The sequence below is a fragment of the Grammomys surdaster genome, unplaced genomic scaffold (genome assembly GCF_004785775.1).
Source record: "Grammomys surdaster isolate TR1022 unplaced genomic scaffold, NIH_TR_1.0 208, whole genome shotgun sequence".
NCBI lineage: Eukaryota > Metazoa > Chordata > Mammalia > Rodentia > Muridae > Grammomys > Grammomys surdaster.
The window spans coordinates 9,330,191-9,347,252 of record NW_021604653.1 but is presented as its reverse complement, the minus strand read 5'-3'; the positions used below and the strand labels follow the sequence as shown (position 1 = coordinate 9,347,252).

General features: G+C 42.5%; 1 protein-coding gene across 4 annotated transcripts in view; it reads left to right on the top strand.

Annotated features, from left to right (window-relative positions):
- The window catches only part of Clasp1 (cytoplasmic linker associated protein 1), a 237,552-nt gene that overhangs the window by 81,793 nt on the left and 138,697 nt on the right, over positions 1–17,062 (top strand). For all 4 annotated transcript variants that reach the window (XM_028771493.1, XM_028771491.1, XM_028771492.1 and 1 more), the window contains exons 7-8: positions 1,190–1,287; positions 7,165–7,232. In XM_028771493.1, coding sequence (XP_028627326.1) covers positions 1,190–1,287; positions 7,165–7,232 — 166 coding nt within the window. The remainder of the gene's footprint in view (positions 1–1,189; positions 1,288–7,164; positions 7,233–17,062) is intronic.

The following is a 17,062-nucleotide window of genomic DNA, read 5'->3' as shown; positions in this document are numbered from 1 at the left end:
TGGTGTAGTTGGAGCTTTGTGTCTGGCTAGAGTCTTACTTATCCTGTCACCTGCTACACTTTATCTGACTCTTCTGAGCACTGACATGACCCCCTCCATCACTCCTTCCCATCCTATGTGTGCATTGGGGAGGGGTGTGCATGTGTGAAAGCCAGAGGACAACTTTGATATCATTCTGCAGGTATTGATTGTCATTGAGCTTCAGAGTCCATTTGTCTCTGTTGTCCCAGTGCTGGGACTGTAAGTGTGTGCCTACTTGGCTTTTTGACATGAGTTCCAGTGGTCACTTGGGTCTTTGTGCCTACAGGGCCAGCTCTTTACCCAGCATCCCTGCTCCTACCTTTCTGTTGTGATCTTGGGTATTAGATAATATTGATCATATCCTGTCTTCTGTTCACAGTAGAATTTGTATGTGATGTTTCTTCTTTTTAGCTTTTGTAAGCTCCGTGAATGTAGGGCCCTTGTAGCAGGCCATCGCTCATTTTAGTTGCTTGTCTTAATCTGCTCAGACACGAAGCTGATGCTTTACATCATCTACTTATACAATTGCCGTAGTTACCAAGACACCTTAACCAAGGAAACGTAAAGAAAGAGTTTATATAGGGATTACAGGTTTGAAAGGTTATAGAGTTCATGACTGTCGTGCAGGGAGCATGGCAGCATGCAGGCAGGCATGGCACACATCAGCAGTAGCTGAGAGCTCATGTGTTGATCCACAGGTATGAGGCAGAGAGAGAGAGCTAACTACGGCTGGCATGGGCTTTGAGAGCCCACCCACAGTGAAACACCTCTTCCAACAAGGCTGTGCCCCTCAATCCTTCCCAAGCAGTTCAACCGACTGGGGCTGTTCTCATTCAAACCACCACATATCTGATGCTCTTCTTCTAGCATAGTTTATTGATTTTTATTTTGAAAAATTTGGTTTCTTGACATCACATGTTAAAGAGTGGGGAGGACTTGGGGACCTGCATAAAGAGCTGGGGATTTTTTCTATAATATTTGGGATCATTTTATGGGAGTGAACACATCCAGGTGTGTCTTTGCTTAGTCTGGCATGTGCAGGTATTGTATGCATGGCTGTACTGGTAGACTGGCGATAAATTGGGTTGGCATATAGTGTGTTGGATTCTCTCAGGAAGGGCTGCAGAATGACACGACGCACCGTCAAGATTTCTTCTTTTATGTCTAGGTTCGAGACGCAGCAATAAACAGTCTGGTGGAGATTTATAGACATGTAGGTGAACGTGTGAGGGCAGACCTCAGTAAGAAAGGACTGCCACAGTCCCGGTAAGTGTTCACTTTCTCTATTTTCTGCTTAAAACAAAATTTTAAAATCTATTTATTTGTATCTCTATGTATATGGGTCTATGTTGTTTTTGGAGGTCAGAGGACAACTTGCATGGATTAGTTCTCTCCATTTGAGCACTGGGCATTGAACTTAAATTTCAAACTTTCAGAAAATGCCTTTACCTGCTGAGTCATTTTCACTGTCCCTTAAAAATTATTTTTTAATAATTTAGTTAATTAAAAATAACTTATTTAACATTAAATATTCATTTCGTGTATGTTTTTGGGTACTTTTCTTATATCCCTTCCTTTTCAGGCTTCATCTTGGCCCATGCTCCTGTTTTTGATGTAGTAATTTTACTCAAAGAATGCATGATTATGAAGCTGGTTATGTCCTTTCCATATCAGACTTCAGTGGAAAGCTTTTTATTTTATTCCTTCAAAAATAAGACTTGGTGCTGGGGCATGACTCAGTACAGTGTGTTCCTTTCAAGTCTGAGAACTATATTTGAGCCTTAGAACTCACTTTTAAAACTTGAATGTGATGGTGTATGTGCAGTCATAAGTATTGGGGAGTTGGAGACAAGGGGATCTCTTATCAACCAGCCTACATGAACTGAAGGTCTCTGGGCCAATGAGACTCTGTGTCAAATAGCAAAGTGGTTAGCATCTGAGGCATGGCACCCAAGGTTGACCTCTGGCTTTCACAGTACCCCTGCCATCCTGCTCAGATGACTCATGAGACATCTGGCTTCATTCATAGCTGTCTTAGTTACTTTTCTGTTGCTGTGACAAAACACTATAACCAAGGTAACTTATAAAATAAAGCATTTTTGTTGGGGAGCATAGCAGCAGGCAGGTAGGCATGGTGCTGTAGCAGTATCTGAGAGCTTACATCCAATCCACAAATACAAGGCAGGCATGCAGGCAGACACGTACATGTGTGTGTGCACTCGAAAGCACACACAGAATGGAGTGAGTCTTTGCAAAACCCCAATCGTACCCCAGTGACATGTATCCTTCAAGGCCACACTTTCTAATTCTTCATCATTAACTGGGGACCAAACATTCAAATATATGCGCCTCTAGGGGCCATAAGACCTTATTCCACTCCTTGGCCCTTATAGGCTTGTAGCCGTATCATAATGTAAAATACATTTAATCCATCTTCAAAAGTCCACGTAAGTCTGTTACAGGCCCAGTGCAGTTTAAAAGTCCAAAGTCTTTCCTTAGAATCAAGACAATCTCTCAATTGTAACCCCTGTAAAATCCAGAAGCTACTCACATACTTCTGTCATACAGTGGCACAGAATATCCACTATCATCCCAAAAGGGAGAGAAGGGGCATAGTGAGGAAATGCTGGATCAAAGCAAGACAGAAAACCAGGAGGGCAAACTCTAGGTCTTGTAGGTTTACTTCTGATATCAAAAGGCTTAGATCACAAGAATTGTCTCTTCCCTTCCAGCTTGTCTGACTACAACACATTTGTCTCTCTTGGGCTGTTTCTGCTCTCTGTATACAGCTCTCCTTAGCAGATATCCCATGGCCAACGCCCTGGCATTTCCAACACCTTGAGGTCTGCATGCAGTCTGTGCTTCATTTTCACAGTGTCATACAGTAGCCTCTCCAGGATTCCACGCAGGGACTCTACTACCACAGGCCTAGCCTCAGCAGCTTTCCTTAGCCATTGAGAATGATTCTAGAGCCCCTTTTCTTCTGTATACTTCATGACTCTGATGCCATGTGGCCAAGTCTGTGAGGTTCTGCTGCCTGCTGGAGATAGAACCTGTCCCCGTCCTTGAGTTACATTTGTATAAACTTTGATTTGTTGTTGCTCATAAGGAACAGATAATTCTTTTGGCCTTTCTCCTTGACAAGTTTCAGCATCAGCTGAACGAATCTCACCTTGAGGATGTCACTTCCTTTATTCCATCTCCTTATTTCTTTTAGCACCAACCAAGGCTCCAGCATTAAATTTCCTGGTACTGTTTCTTTCTTGAAACTGTATGTTTTTCTCCCCCACCCCTGCCTGCTCTTTTTAATTGTAAATCTGCATAAGAGTGCTAATAACTACACATCAGAGTCAATATTAGGCTGCCTTGAAACCTCCTCTGTTAACAAAATTAGTCCAAATCTCTTCAGTTTAGCCTCAGGCGATTCTCAGGACAGGGCCAAAAAGCACGCTCCACCAGATATCGCAAGAATTGTCTTTAGTTAATACTATTTTCAGAAATGTCTGGAGCTGGGCCTCCATAGTTCACATTGCTCTGAGTACTGATGTCCTCCAGGCTTCTGCTAGGATGACTGACCCTTAAGCTCTGCTTCTAGCATTCAACCATTTTCCTAGCCCCACAGTTTTCTCCATTCCTTCAAAACTGAGCATGGTCAGACCTATCGCAGAACTGGCTCATCTCTTTATACCAACTTCTGTCTTAGTTCTTTTTTATTACTGTTACAAGCTATCACAAGTGTCTTAGAATTTCTGTTGCTGTGAGAAGATACCATCACTGTGGCAACTGTTATAAAAGAAAACATTTAATTTGAGAAGGTTTACAAGTTCAGAGGTTCAGTCCATTATCATGGTGGGAAGCATGGTGGCATGAGGCAGATGTGGTACAGGAGAAGGAGCTGAGAGGTCTACATTTGAATTAGCATGCAACAAGAAGAAAGTGTGACAACACTGGGCCTTCCTTGCGCACTTGAAACCTCAAAGCCCCATACTTCCTCCAACAAGGCCACACCTCCTAATTATGTCACTCCCTATGAGCCTTTGGGGGCCATTTTCATTCAAACCACCACAATGAGCAAGACAACTTAAAATAAAAGAAAGCATTTAGTTGAGGCTTTCTGGTTCCAGAGGGTTCTAGTCTGTGACCTTGATAGCGTGGGGGTTGAGGGGATGGGAGACAGATGAACATGGCAGCAGTCAGGAAGGAAGGCATGGCTCTGAAGCTGACAGCTTACATTTGCAGAGTTTAATGGGAACGGCACAGGCTTTTGAGTTCTCAAAGCCCATATCCAGTGACACACTTCCTCCAAGACCATACCGTCTAATCTCTTCCAAACATTTCTATTAACTGGGGACCAAGTATTCAGATATGAGCCTATTGGGCAATTCCTATTCAGAACACTGCAATGTCCTACACCTTTTCAAAGTATTGATATTGAGACATTCAGCTCTCTTACCATTTTGTGGTACTATATCTTATGTGCACCCAGCACCTAGTGCAGCAGGTGTTTAGTTTGACTGAGTTACTGAAGCTGTTCTGCCTGCTCAAACATCCTCAAAGGTTAGTTTTCTATTCTGCAGTGTCACTTTCAATGTATAGACTGATATAAGAGAAGTAGCACCTTACTAGGTGTCTTACTTAGGGTTTCGATTGCTTCAACAAAATACCATGACCAAACAGTGAGTTGGGGAGAAAGGAGTTTATTCAGCTTGCACTTCCACATTGCTATTTATCATCAAAACAAGTCAGGACAGGAATTCAAACAGAGTAGGAATCTGGAGGCAGGAGCTGATGCAGAGGCCATGGAGGGCTCTGCTTACTGGCTTGTTTCACATGGCTTGCTCAGCCTTTCTTATAGATCCCAGGACCACCAGCCCAGGGATGGCATTTCCCACACCCTCCCCTATTGATAACTAGTTGAGAAAATGCTTTACAGGTGGATCTCATGGAGACATTTCCTCAAGGTAGTTTCCTTCCTCTCTGGTTACTCTAGCTTACACAAAAATAGCCAATGCACTAGGCCCAGAGTAATCCTGTTAGAATGCAAATGAAGTGATGCTAACCACCCATCTCATACCCTTAGCCAGAGGTAATGTGGCCTAGACCCCTATTCTGATGTTATTTGGAAGGTTCTCTCTGCTCCTGCCACACTGTCTGTTCTGAGCATCTTTGTCCTTAGAATTGCCTCTTAAAATGCTGTGTTCAAAGCTAGCAGATGAAAGGCAGTACTTGAGTGTCTATAGAGTGCTTTGTTGGTGTTCAGCTGCCCACAGGCAGGTTGCAGGTCTCTGAGGTATAACCAGGATAGGAATCATAACCAGCATTGATAATACTGAGCAGAGAATGGGGGAGTTAGTTGACCTGGAGTGTATCAGTGACAAAAGGAGCATCCTGTCTAGAGTTCTAGGTGAAGACAAAGGTACCAGGAACAGTGTCCTTTCTTGGGTGTTCTTCTGCCTGGTGGTTGTTCATAGGGTGTGGTTGAAATGACCACACTGCATAGACCTTACTCCTTGGAGAGAACCTACAGTACTGTTTTCACAAGTGCCATTTGTGACTGGGGCTCTTCCAAGAATGTAATACTCATCCTCTTCTAGAAACTCAGAGACAACCAGATGAAAGCGATACCTCTGCCCTAACTTGTAAGCTTCCTGTCATGGACCTGTCATGGCAGAGGGTGTGGCTGTGACACAATAAAGTGGTACCCAAGTCAGGGCACACCCTGGCAGCCTGCACAATGAGCCTATTTATGGGCTTGCCCAGCCATCTAAGATCTTTGTTGCTTTAAAAAGGAAGGTGATGGAAACATCTTAAGAATTGACATTAAGGCATCTGGATCTTTAGTAACCACCGATTTGAATGTGAGTGATAGTTTTACTCATGTTTGGCCCTGAGGTGGCAATTGGACTTTTATTTTAGTCTCCATTTTGATTTGTGGGTAGTGGTGGTCTAGAGTAAATTTGGGAAGGATTCTGAAGGTATATCTGGGACCTGGGAGCTTTGAAAAGACTACTGATCTCTCTCCTGTGAGATGGGAGGGGCAAGGCACAGTGAAAAGTGGTTTTACCCCCTTTGTTTTGCCAGTTGTATTTTTGGCTTGCCTATTACTTAGACTTTAAGCTCCAGAGGGAAGCAACCTTTGAATTCAGCATCTAGTTAGCTCTGAGCTAAGCATACAATGGACACGCCAGTATTTGTTGCATGAACAAGTAAATGAGTCACTTAAGAGCGGAATATGTCAAGTTTCTAGTGGTCCAGGTAGAAGTCAGAGACATGGCCGGGTACCAGCTCCCAGATAGCCTGATGTGACTCTCAGAGGTGACCTTCTACACTGTTATCAAGAGGACAGGGAGCGCCCATCTCAGCCTCCAAGGAACTTTCTGGTTAAGAAAAGATGCGTGTGTGGGATGGCTAGCTCTCAAAGGCAGGATGGGAGGGCAAGACAAGAAAGCACCAGCCTGGTCCTGAAGTGGATGCAGCTGATTGAATGCCGGGGGCTGTGCCTCAGAACATCCTTCTGTCTCACAGCAGCATGAGCTGACTGTCTTGCCTGGGAAGCCTCTGCTCTTTTACTTGTAGGGATGGTACTTTCACTTGGTCTTGGTGTCAGCTAGGTTGGAGTGTTGACCCATCAGTAGTTTTGCTTACATTTCAATGTTAAAGTGAGATAATCTGTTATAAGAAGAACCATGTAGATCTCTCAAGCTGAAGCATGTTCAGTCACAACATTTGTTTTTAGAAGGAGTTATTTATAACATTTAGAATTAAGCATAAGTCAGGGAAAGCCTGTGGTCTGAAAGTAGTGCATTATGAAAGTTTTATCCAAGGTAACTGGTAGCTTGCATGAGAAATGCAAATATTTAAAACAAATTTAAAAAATGTTTTCCACTCTATCACTCTCACCTTATTCCCTTTGAGGTAGGCTCTTTCACTGAACTTGAAGCTAAGCTAGAGGCCAGCCAGACCCAGTAATTCTTCTGTTTCTTACCCCTTACAATGTTGGGGTTACAGGTGTGTGCATGGCCACAAACCGTTTTTAACATTGGTGCTGGGGATTTGAACTCAGGTCCTCAGGGGCAGTCAACAGTGTTTGGTAATCGTAAATGTGATGATTGATATTCTATATATTATTTTGTTTTCAAATAGGTTGAATGTCATTTTTACAAAATTTGATGAAGTCCAAAAGTCTGGAAATATGATACAGTCTGCAAATGGTGAGTGGGAAAACCAGTCTTCATTTCTGCATTTTTCAATTTCATGGCAGTAATGCTTTTGGTATTTCTAAACAGATACTATATGTTTCAATAAGGTTTTAGTAGAGGTTTGAGGTCTTAAAAGTTAGGTTTCTTCCATCTACTCCTTTAGAACCTGCATTAAATCCATTAGATAGTCTGTTCCCATTCCACTAGCTTGCTGGAGCAGACCCAGTGATACTGGGCTGTCCTGGCAACATGGGGACCCGTGCTTGGCTCCTTTTCCTCCCCCATGCCTATAACCAGTGTTCATTTAGCATCCAGAGTAATCTTGTTAGAATGCAACTGAGGTGATGCTAATCACCCATCTCATACAAGTAGCCAGACTGGTAATGTGGCCTAGACCTAGTCTATTCTGATGTCATTCGGAAAGTTCTCTCTGCCACAGTGGCCAGCCTGCTAAATTAGACTGCTAAATTAGACTGTTCTGAGCATCTCTGTCCTTAGACTTGCACTCCCTGAAACCCTGGTCACCTAGTATCGTTATGGTCCTCTTCTTGGGATGCATATGGAGAGTGATCTACAACAGCTGTATTTTCGGTTGTAAATGAGTAAATTTATTAAATGCACAGCAAGTCAAGTAAAAGGATAAATAGTAGGAAATGGTTAACATCATCAAATCACATCCTCAGAACATCCAGCCAGAGCCTGTTGGTGTAGTAGCCATCTGGAGTTCACAAAGAGAATCTCAGTCAAAGCAGTATGCCATCTTGAGTGAGGCTTCCAAGTGAAAGAACAAATAGCAATAGATAGCGATGACCTCATCAAACTGGGTGCTGACAACATCCTGCAGAGGCTGACTGGGAAGTTGAGGCTGTCAGCTAGAGTTCCCAAGGGAACTTTCTCTCAGTGGCTGAGCATCTCACAGCTGAGCCTTCTGGCTTCTCTTTCCCACTGCAGGCACTCTTCTGTTGTGGATAAACAGTAGTAACCTCTGGTAGAAACAGCCTGCCTTCTATTTTCAGGGATGTAGTGTTTACATTTGGGCTGTTTTACTGTTCTCTTTCTGTGCTGTCACAGTGTCAGTGGGGCCAGGCTAACCCTAGCAAAGGGGACTTGGAAGATATTTGGCATAAATATGCTTGGGCCTGAAGTTGGAGATACACACAGCCTTGTTTCCAGAGCCAGCTTCTGGAAACAAGCTCAAATAGCACGTGATGAGTTAACAATATAATGCACATTACCCCCTCACACAGCCTGATTGTCATACCAGAAGCCACCCAGAACACTGTACTCAGGGGGTTCCAGAGACCTCTGGCCCACTGTTTGATTCTTCTTAGCAGTTTTACTCTAAAATGCTTGCCTACTTTTGAGGGTAGTGTCTTCATTGTATTCCTAGTATTTCTTACTGTATTCCCACTGAGAGCATAGCTCATCACATCACGAGAATCCCTCTCCTGTGCTAAATATGTGATACATATTGCTCTATAAATATGGAAAGGACTGTGATATGTGAATTGTGGCCTGCCATTTATACCTCTTGGCTTGCCTTCACTATATTTGTGATGATATTTGCAGACAAATGGGCAACTTTTGTGATTCCCCAAAGGAGGAAAATACAGAAGTCAATTGTTGTAAGAATGAAAAGCCATTCAGAAATAAGTTCCCAACAAAGTATTTTGTGTGTGTAAGTGTAATGTGTATGTGTGTGATTTCAGGCACACACGTTACAGTGCTTGTGTGGAGATCAGAGCACCACCTCTGGTTTTGAACTTCACTTTCTGCATTGTTTGAGATAGGGTCTCTTGCTTCCCACTACACATACTTAGCCCATGAAGCTTCCAGGAGGCTATACTGTCTGGCTTTTATGTGGTTTCTGGAGATTTGAACTCAGGTTCGCAGAACTGAGTCACAGATACTCTGCTGACCTAGCCATCTCCCCAGCCAATAGCTGTTTTAGAATTGATAGGGCTGGGCTCAGTGCAGTGGCACGTTCCTTTAATCCCAGCATTTAGGAGGCAGAGGTAGGCCTCTGTCTCATATCTGTTAGTTCAAGGTGAGCCTGGACTAAATAGTGAATTTCCAGGACAGCTGGGGCAATTTAGAAAGATCCTGTCTCTAAAACAAACAAACAAACAAACAAACAAACAAGCAGGCAATTGAATGAATTGTTAGGGCTCATAGAGCCCACCTTCACATTTTGAATAACTTGAGATTATAAAAGAAGATTTGTATGTATCAGGGCAAAACAGACAACTGATTCCAGGTCTTGGCTCACCCCCTGCTGTGTACTCACCATCCTTCCATTGATAATCCTAAGGACCTTGTGTTTGGACAGTGTAACTTTTATAGACTACTTGGTGACCTAAATTACTTTCTCCTGTACGGTATATTGTTTTGTCTTGGTTTTAGACAGGCTCAGGATGCCTTGTACTTACTGTATAGCCCAGAATGACTTTGAACTTGTGATCTCCCTTGCCCCAACTTCTGAATGCTGGGATTATAAACATGCATCCCCATCTCACTCATTGTGTTTTTATATAACTATAAAAATAAGCCATATTAATGAAGGAAAATAAGTAATAGCATAAATCAGCTATTGACAACAGAATTCCTTACCCCTACATTTCCTTAGAGCTTATTTTCCTGTAATTGTATAATGTGTGTTGCTCAAACCTTATACTTGTATGTATACTTTCATATCTCCTCCAAGATTCTGCCATTAGTAGGACTGGGACCAAAGCTATGGCATCTGAGTCTTGCCCCAGTCTCCAGAGGGTACAGGGATGTATGGGGCAGAGCCATCCAGACAGTGCTGAAGACCAGCTTTTCCTTCCATGTGTATATTAGTTTAGTTTGTGTTGCTTCTTCAATGGGCAAATGATCACCACCAAGAAAGTGCTAGGTAAGAAGCAATAGTCGTTGGGGCTGGAGAGAGAGAGAGAGCTCAGCAGTTAAGTGCAGTTGCTGCTCTTGCAGAGGACCTGCGTTCAGTTTGAGCACCTATATCTGATGCTCACAACTGCTCCTATCTCCATTCCAGGAGATCTGATGTGCTCTTCTGGTCTCCTCAGATACCTACATGTTACCTGGTATGTGGACAGATATGCAGGCATACACATACATATAAAAACAGATAAATATGAGTCTTAACAACAACAACAAAAGAAACAGTAGTTGTGGCAGAAGAGAGTAGTCACTGTAAGACAGAATCCATAATTGGAGTCTTACCTAGAAGAGACTAAATATCTTCTATGGGTTTTACAGAACATGTGAAGTGTAATTTAAAAATCAGAACTGCCAAAGCTGGGTGGCTCCAGTTGCCTGACCGAAACATTTATTTCTACATGCCTGTATGTAAATACTGTCCCCAAACTTCCTAAAATACTTTCCCCAAATTGTGTGTGTCTGTGTATATGTCTTGTGGTGCGGATGTAAAGTGATGCAGTGTCCCCTATAAGGCTCATGTGTTGTTGGCTTGGGCGTTCAGAGGTGGGGCTTTGGGGAAATGGTTTGATCTTCATTAACTCCAACTTCTTGAATGGATTGATCCATTGGAAGATACATAATTTGATGCTATTGTTGGGAGGTGGTAGCAATTAGTAGATTGGGCCTGATTGAAGGAAGTAGGTCACTGGGGCATGTATCTAGAAAAGCTGCACCTTGTCCCCGGCCTTGTCCTGACCCCCTCTCTGCTTCTTTGCTGCCATCTTACCTTCACTGTGCCCTCCCTACCATGATGTGTTCTCTGTCTCACAGGTCAGGTCAGCCACCCAGCTGTGCATTACTCTCTGAATCCAGGGTTAAACCAAGACTCCTCCTTTAAACTCCTGCAGATAGCACTTCTTGTTATTCTCTCACTTGAGGGACTGAGGCAGGAGGACTGTTATGAATGTGAGATCAGCCTGGGCTACAATGTGGTTTCCAGTCCAGTTTGTGGTACAGTGTGAGATCCTGTCTTAAAAACAAACAAACAAACAAACAAACAAACCACATGTTTTAGAACAGTAAAAAGCTGATTAGCACAGTGTGTCTGTGTCTGCAAGTATATGTGGACTTAGGAGTAGGTTTGAGGATGAGAACAATTGTTTCAGGATTCTGTGGTAAAAGTGGCAAATGATGAGGAAAACTTAGCTGAAAATTTCTTGAAGCCCTCCAGTATGTTTGCTATATCTGACAGTTGCTACCACCTCCCAATAATGCCATCATATTATGGTCTACCAGTAGATTAATTCATTTCTGAAGTTAAAGCCTTCAATGATAGTAATTTCTCCAAAGCCCCTTGTCACTTATCAAATATTCAACACACAAGCTTTGGGGATATACTTTATATCCAAACCTAATGAGAGATATACACACATGTGCCCAACTTGGGGAAAACATAAATATATTTATATGTATTTAAAGCTATTAAAGCTAAAATGTTTAAAAGGGAACAGTACCATGAATGCAGTCTATTAAACTTTTTGGAGTTCCTAACCTAAATAATCCCTTTACAGTAATTTTGAGAGCTCAGGTACTCACCAGGAGTCTACAATCAGACTATAACCCTCCAAACCCAAGCTGCATGGTTGTCTTCTTGCTAGAGTTGTTGAACTCTCAGCTGGCGTACAGACATGAAAGAGCAGTGCAGGAAAGCATGTCCCTCTAACCTTTGCCTCGATGACTCCCAGGGTGATAACTCTGAACTGCCCGGGCTGCACACCGTTGGCGGTCCACTCATTGTAAGTCCATTCACTCTTCTTTCACCAGTGACCAAAGTAATTCCTTTTGTAAATGTACGTATTAGTTTTAAGGCTTTTGTGGCTTCTGTGGGATTGTCACCATAGGACTGTCATGCCATCTGCACATGGGGACACTTGTTCTTTCAGATCTGTCTTCCTTTTGTCGTCCTTTCTTGCCTTGGCTTACTGTGTGGGGTGGTGTAAACAAAGTTGGACAGCTTTGGTTCCCATCTGCACTCTTTAACCACCGACACGATGTTAGTAGTTGATTATGAGTTAAGAAACAAACAAAACCAAACAAGAAAAGCTTTATTGGAGTCTGGAGAGATGGCTCAGGGGAAGAGCGCTGGCCTATTGCCTGAAGAATCAGATTCCATTCCTTGAGCCCATATGGCAGCTCCCACTATTTGTGACTCCAATTCCAGGGGATCTAATGACCTCTTCTGGCTCCTGGAGGCACTGCATGAATGGAGTGTACAAACAGAGACTGCAGAGAACACCACCATCTCTGAACCGCCACCACTTCATCACTTTATGCTCATTATCTCCCTTTGCCTGTCAGCGTCTCCCTCCCTCCCTCCCTCCCTCCCTCCTTCCTTTCCTCCCTCTCCCGTCTCTGCCTTGCGTATACACACACACACACACACACATGCACGCACGCACGCACGCACGCACACACCAAAAAGCAAAACAAAGACCAAAATCAACCCTTTAAAAATAATACTCTTATTAAATTGAAGTAGTTCTTATTTGTTTCTTTTTAATTACAAACAGCTTTGGGATTTAATTTTCTTGAATGTCATCATATGTTAAAAATACATTCAATTCACTATCTGAAACTTCATTTTCTTGTATGTGTGTGTGGTTACATGCTTATAAGGGTGTACTTGTGTCTGGGTGTACATGTATACTTTTAAAAGTATGCAGTTCAGGTTTTTAAATATCAAAAAGTGTACACTCATCCTGCTGTTTAGTTTTGTGATATTTTATTACTTCCCAAAACCCCATGCCCATTAGCATACATATTCATAAACCCTGGAAACCTACTTCTGTCCATCTCTCTATGCTTTTGCTATCATGGACATTTGGGTTTTCTGTTTGGCTTCTTGCACAGAACAGTGGTTTTAGTGTTTAGCCAAGAGATATAATCTATCCATGCTAAATTTCTAAATCAATCTCTCTCTCTCTCTCTCTCTCTCTCTCTCTCTCTCTCTCTCTCTCTCTCTCTCTCTCTCTCTCTTGTTTAGCACTGTTTAGCACTCGATATCTAGACTAAGTTGGCTTTGAACTCCTAGAGATCCCTCCTGCCTCTGCTTTCCAAGTGCTGGGATCAAAGACATGCATCATCATGCCCAGTCTTGTGACCTGGCTCATAAATAGAGGCCTTACCTCAACTGACTCTAAAATAGGGTCTCTTCAGTGATCTGTGTCGTTCAGGTTCCTGACTTGAAATTGTACCCACATGTGGTCAGTGTTAGGATGTGATGTGCTGCTCAGTGAGTGGTGACCAGAGTGTGGGTGTGCATGGTCCCCAATCAGATGTATAGTATAGCCAGTGTTAGGAGCAGCTAGCAGGTAACTGAAGTGGGTAAATACCCTTCCTGTGTGTCTTCTTTTGTCACTCTTTAGTTTTGCAACCTATGGCAAGCAAGCAAATTCTTGGCAGTGCTTGCTTGCTGTTTGCTTATCTGAAGAATGAAACACCCTTCGAAGATTTGCAGAATAGTAAGATGATATACAGGACCCTTAGCACTGTGCCTTAGTGGAGCTGATGCCCAACATGATTGGCTGTCCGGCTGGCAGACTGGCAGGCTGTCTGGCTGACTTACTTCTAACATAGAACGAATACCATGTGAAAGTAAATTCACATTTGTGATTTTTTTTTAAAAAAACTGTTTAAAATTGTTAGAATATGCAGTGAAATCCCCCCCCAAAAGCACCGTCTTTATTTATATGGGGTTTTAATGTCTTTAGTAATAGGAGGAGGAAAGGCTCCCTTTTCCACCCAGGGGCCTCTGTCATGTTGTAGGGAGCGTCATGGACTCAGTACACTAATGACAGTGTTTGTCTTTCTCTGCTAAAGCAGCAAGGTGTCAATCTCTACTTCTGCAAGGATCCAGAATGGAGGAGTTTGTCTGTTGCTACCCAGCTACTGTTTCTAAAGGTTTGAAATCATTTAACAGAATAGCAGGCAGGCGTGTAATGCAGTGCCAAATGTCTTCATTTTTGTTTTTCTAAGAAGCTGGTGGACTCTGTTTAACTGCCCTTGCTGCATTGGCTTTAGATACACAGTGGTAACCTACAGGGTCACACTTCTACACCCTAAGACCTTGCTCTTTATACCAATTACAGTTGTACAACAACCAAGTGGCCTCATTTCAGCATTCTTGGTATAGGTGTAAGAAATACTAGTGTGGTTTTGAATATGCTTGGGCCAGGGAGTGGCACTATTAGGAGCTGTGGCCTTGTTGGAGGAAGTGTGTCACTGTAGGCTTTGAGACCTTCCTACTAGCTGCCTGGGAAACAGTATTCTCCTGTTTGCCATTGGAACAAGATGTAGAACTCTCAGCTCCTCCAATGCCACATCTGCCGGGATGCTGCCATGCTTCCTGCTATGATGATAATGGACTGAATCTCTGAACCTGTAAGCCAGCTCCAATTAATTGTTGGTCTTTTTAAGAGTTGCCTTGGTCATGGTGTCTGGTCACAGCACTAGAAATCCAAACTAAGACAACTAGCAATTCTTTTACACAGCCCGTCCACAGGAATTTCACAGTAGCTCTTTGTATTTCCAGTTAGATGCTTCATATTTGCCCTCTGCCTGGGGTCTGCTGCCAGTTGTCATTGCAGTCACCACACAGCCAGTGTTTACCTTATCTCAGATAAGTGAGTCACTGTGCTGGAATCAGTAGCTTGTTGGGTGCTTGCTTCTGTGGGACTGTTACTGCAGTCTCCTCTCTGACAGCCACTGATGTAAGGTGACCCTGGTTCATCACTCTAAACGTGTTTTCTACATGGGAGTGTCAGCTCTCTGGCAGTGGTAATGTGGCAGTCAGAACTGGTGCTGGAATCACTAGACATGTTGGTGCACCTAATATTCTAAGCAATCTGCCACATTTAACTTTTAAAACACACTTATTTGTACATACACCTTCCGTGGCATTCAGATAAGAGGTCAGTTTTCCACTCCACCGTGTGAGCTCCAGGGCGCCATCTCAAGTTGTCAGTCATGGCAGCAAGTACCTTCACCCCCGAACTGTCTCACTGATCCTTTTGCTAATTTTTATTTTATTTTTCAATACTTATCTATTTACCTACCTACCTATCTATCATTTTTCAAGACAGGATTTCACTGTAGCCCTGCAGAACTTACTCTACAGACCAGACTGGCCCCAAACTCACAGAGATCCACCTGCTTTTGCCACCCAAGTGCTTGGATCAAAGATGTGCACTGCCACCGCACAGGCCTTTGCTCACTTTTAAATTGTGCTATTTTAAGTCTTCGTGACTGAACCATATTACTTCTTTGTAGACTTCTAGATTATAAGACTCCTAGCATGTAAATAATTTCCAGGACTTCCTCCCTCCCCCACTTGTGCAGGTTGTCCTCTCTCCTTTATGTGTCAGTATATAAAATTTATAATTTTAAAATTTTTTGATGAAGTTGAATTCATTTTTTTTAACTTCTGTTACTTGTGAACAATGACACTAGTTTCAGTCAGCAATTAAAGTGCTAAATTACTATTAACTTGGATAAACTTGTCTTGAAAAGATTAATTATTTAACTTTTAGATAATTTCATACATGTATATGGTGCATGTGATCATACTCACCCCATTGACCTCTCTTGTCCTCCTTCTCTGCTGGCCCTGTTGTCCTTTCTAGCTCACTCCTACTCTTAGGCTTTTGTTCTTTGTTTTGTTAAGGTGCAGGTACTGGAAGTAATTATCATAAACACATTGTTATAAACCTACGAGTGTTCAGGGTAATACCTTTAAGGAACAGATAAGGCTCATCTTGGGCTATATGACTTGACCTACTTAAAATTATATTCTATGAAACCAATGGGCTTCATTCCTTTGTGAGTCTAATACGATTGTGACTGAAATCAGCAATAAAGGCATAGCCAAGTAGCCGTGTAGAATGTGCTTTCTGTCTGAAGTAGGCGCTTCATCTCCACGCAATGCTTCCTTGTTGCTAGGCTACCCAAAGGCTTTCAGTTTTGTCTGGCAAAAATATGGGCATTAAAAATATGTTGTTGTATAGATGTATTTTTTTTCCCATCTCCATATAATTAGCAAACCCCTTGAAGCACAAATTACAGTGTTTCCTTCCATGGTTTTCAAAAAGCAAATTATTTTCTTTGTACTTTTTTTTTTTTTTTTTTTAATCAAGCAGATGTGCTGTGCTTCCAGGAGAATTGGACTTTCAGAGTGAAAGAGCATTAATTAGGGACTGGTCAGTGTCCATTTTCCATGGCCATTTAACAGTCTTGAGTTGTGCTTGATTGACACGAGACCCTGGACATAATTTGGTTAGAAAAATGTGGTGTTGTTTCCTAAGGAAAGCTAACATGTTAATGAGGAAATCTAGAAAGCATCATGTTGATTAAATCTCTGGAAATGCCATAGTCTGAAGCTAAAGGAAAGAACAAAATATTAGAGATAAAGTCATACACTCAGTTATCTGATAATTATATAACTCTTATCTGTTACACACACACACACACACACACACACACACACGAATATACGTCGGCTATCATTTTGCTGCAAAATGCAGCCTTCCTTACATTTTTTTACTATTTAAAATAACTTGCAAAATGTTACCTAATCAACTTGTTGGAAGTCAGAACTCCCTCTGAGCCTGGAAACAAACCACCTATGGGCTCAATGAGCAAGTTAGGTAAGGTCTGGAATGCTGCCAGGGGCGGCCAGGACAAAGCATTCATTTAAAGGCGAACCTTCATTAAGTGGCCAACCCTCCATTATCCACTCACACAGCTTTAAAGGCCGTGGTGCTGGATAAGTAGCTCAGGTGGATAATGGTCCTATTCTGTCCCTGCTTCTTTATTAGGTTGTGCATCTCACAGGCTTGGAGAGTTCCAAGCCTTAGAAAAGTGTTTCC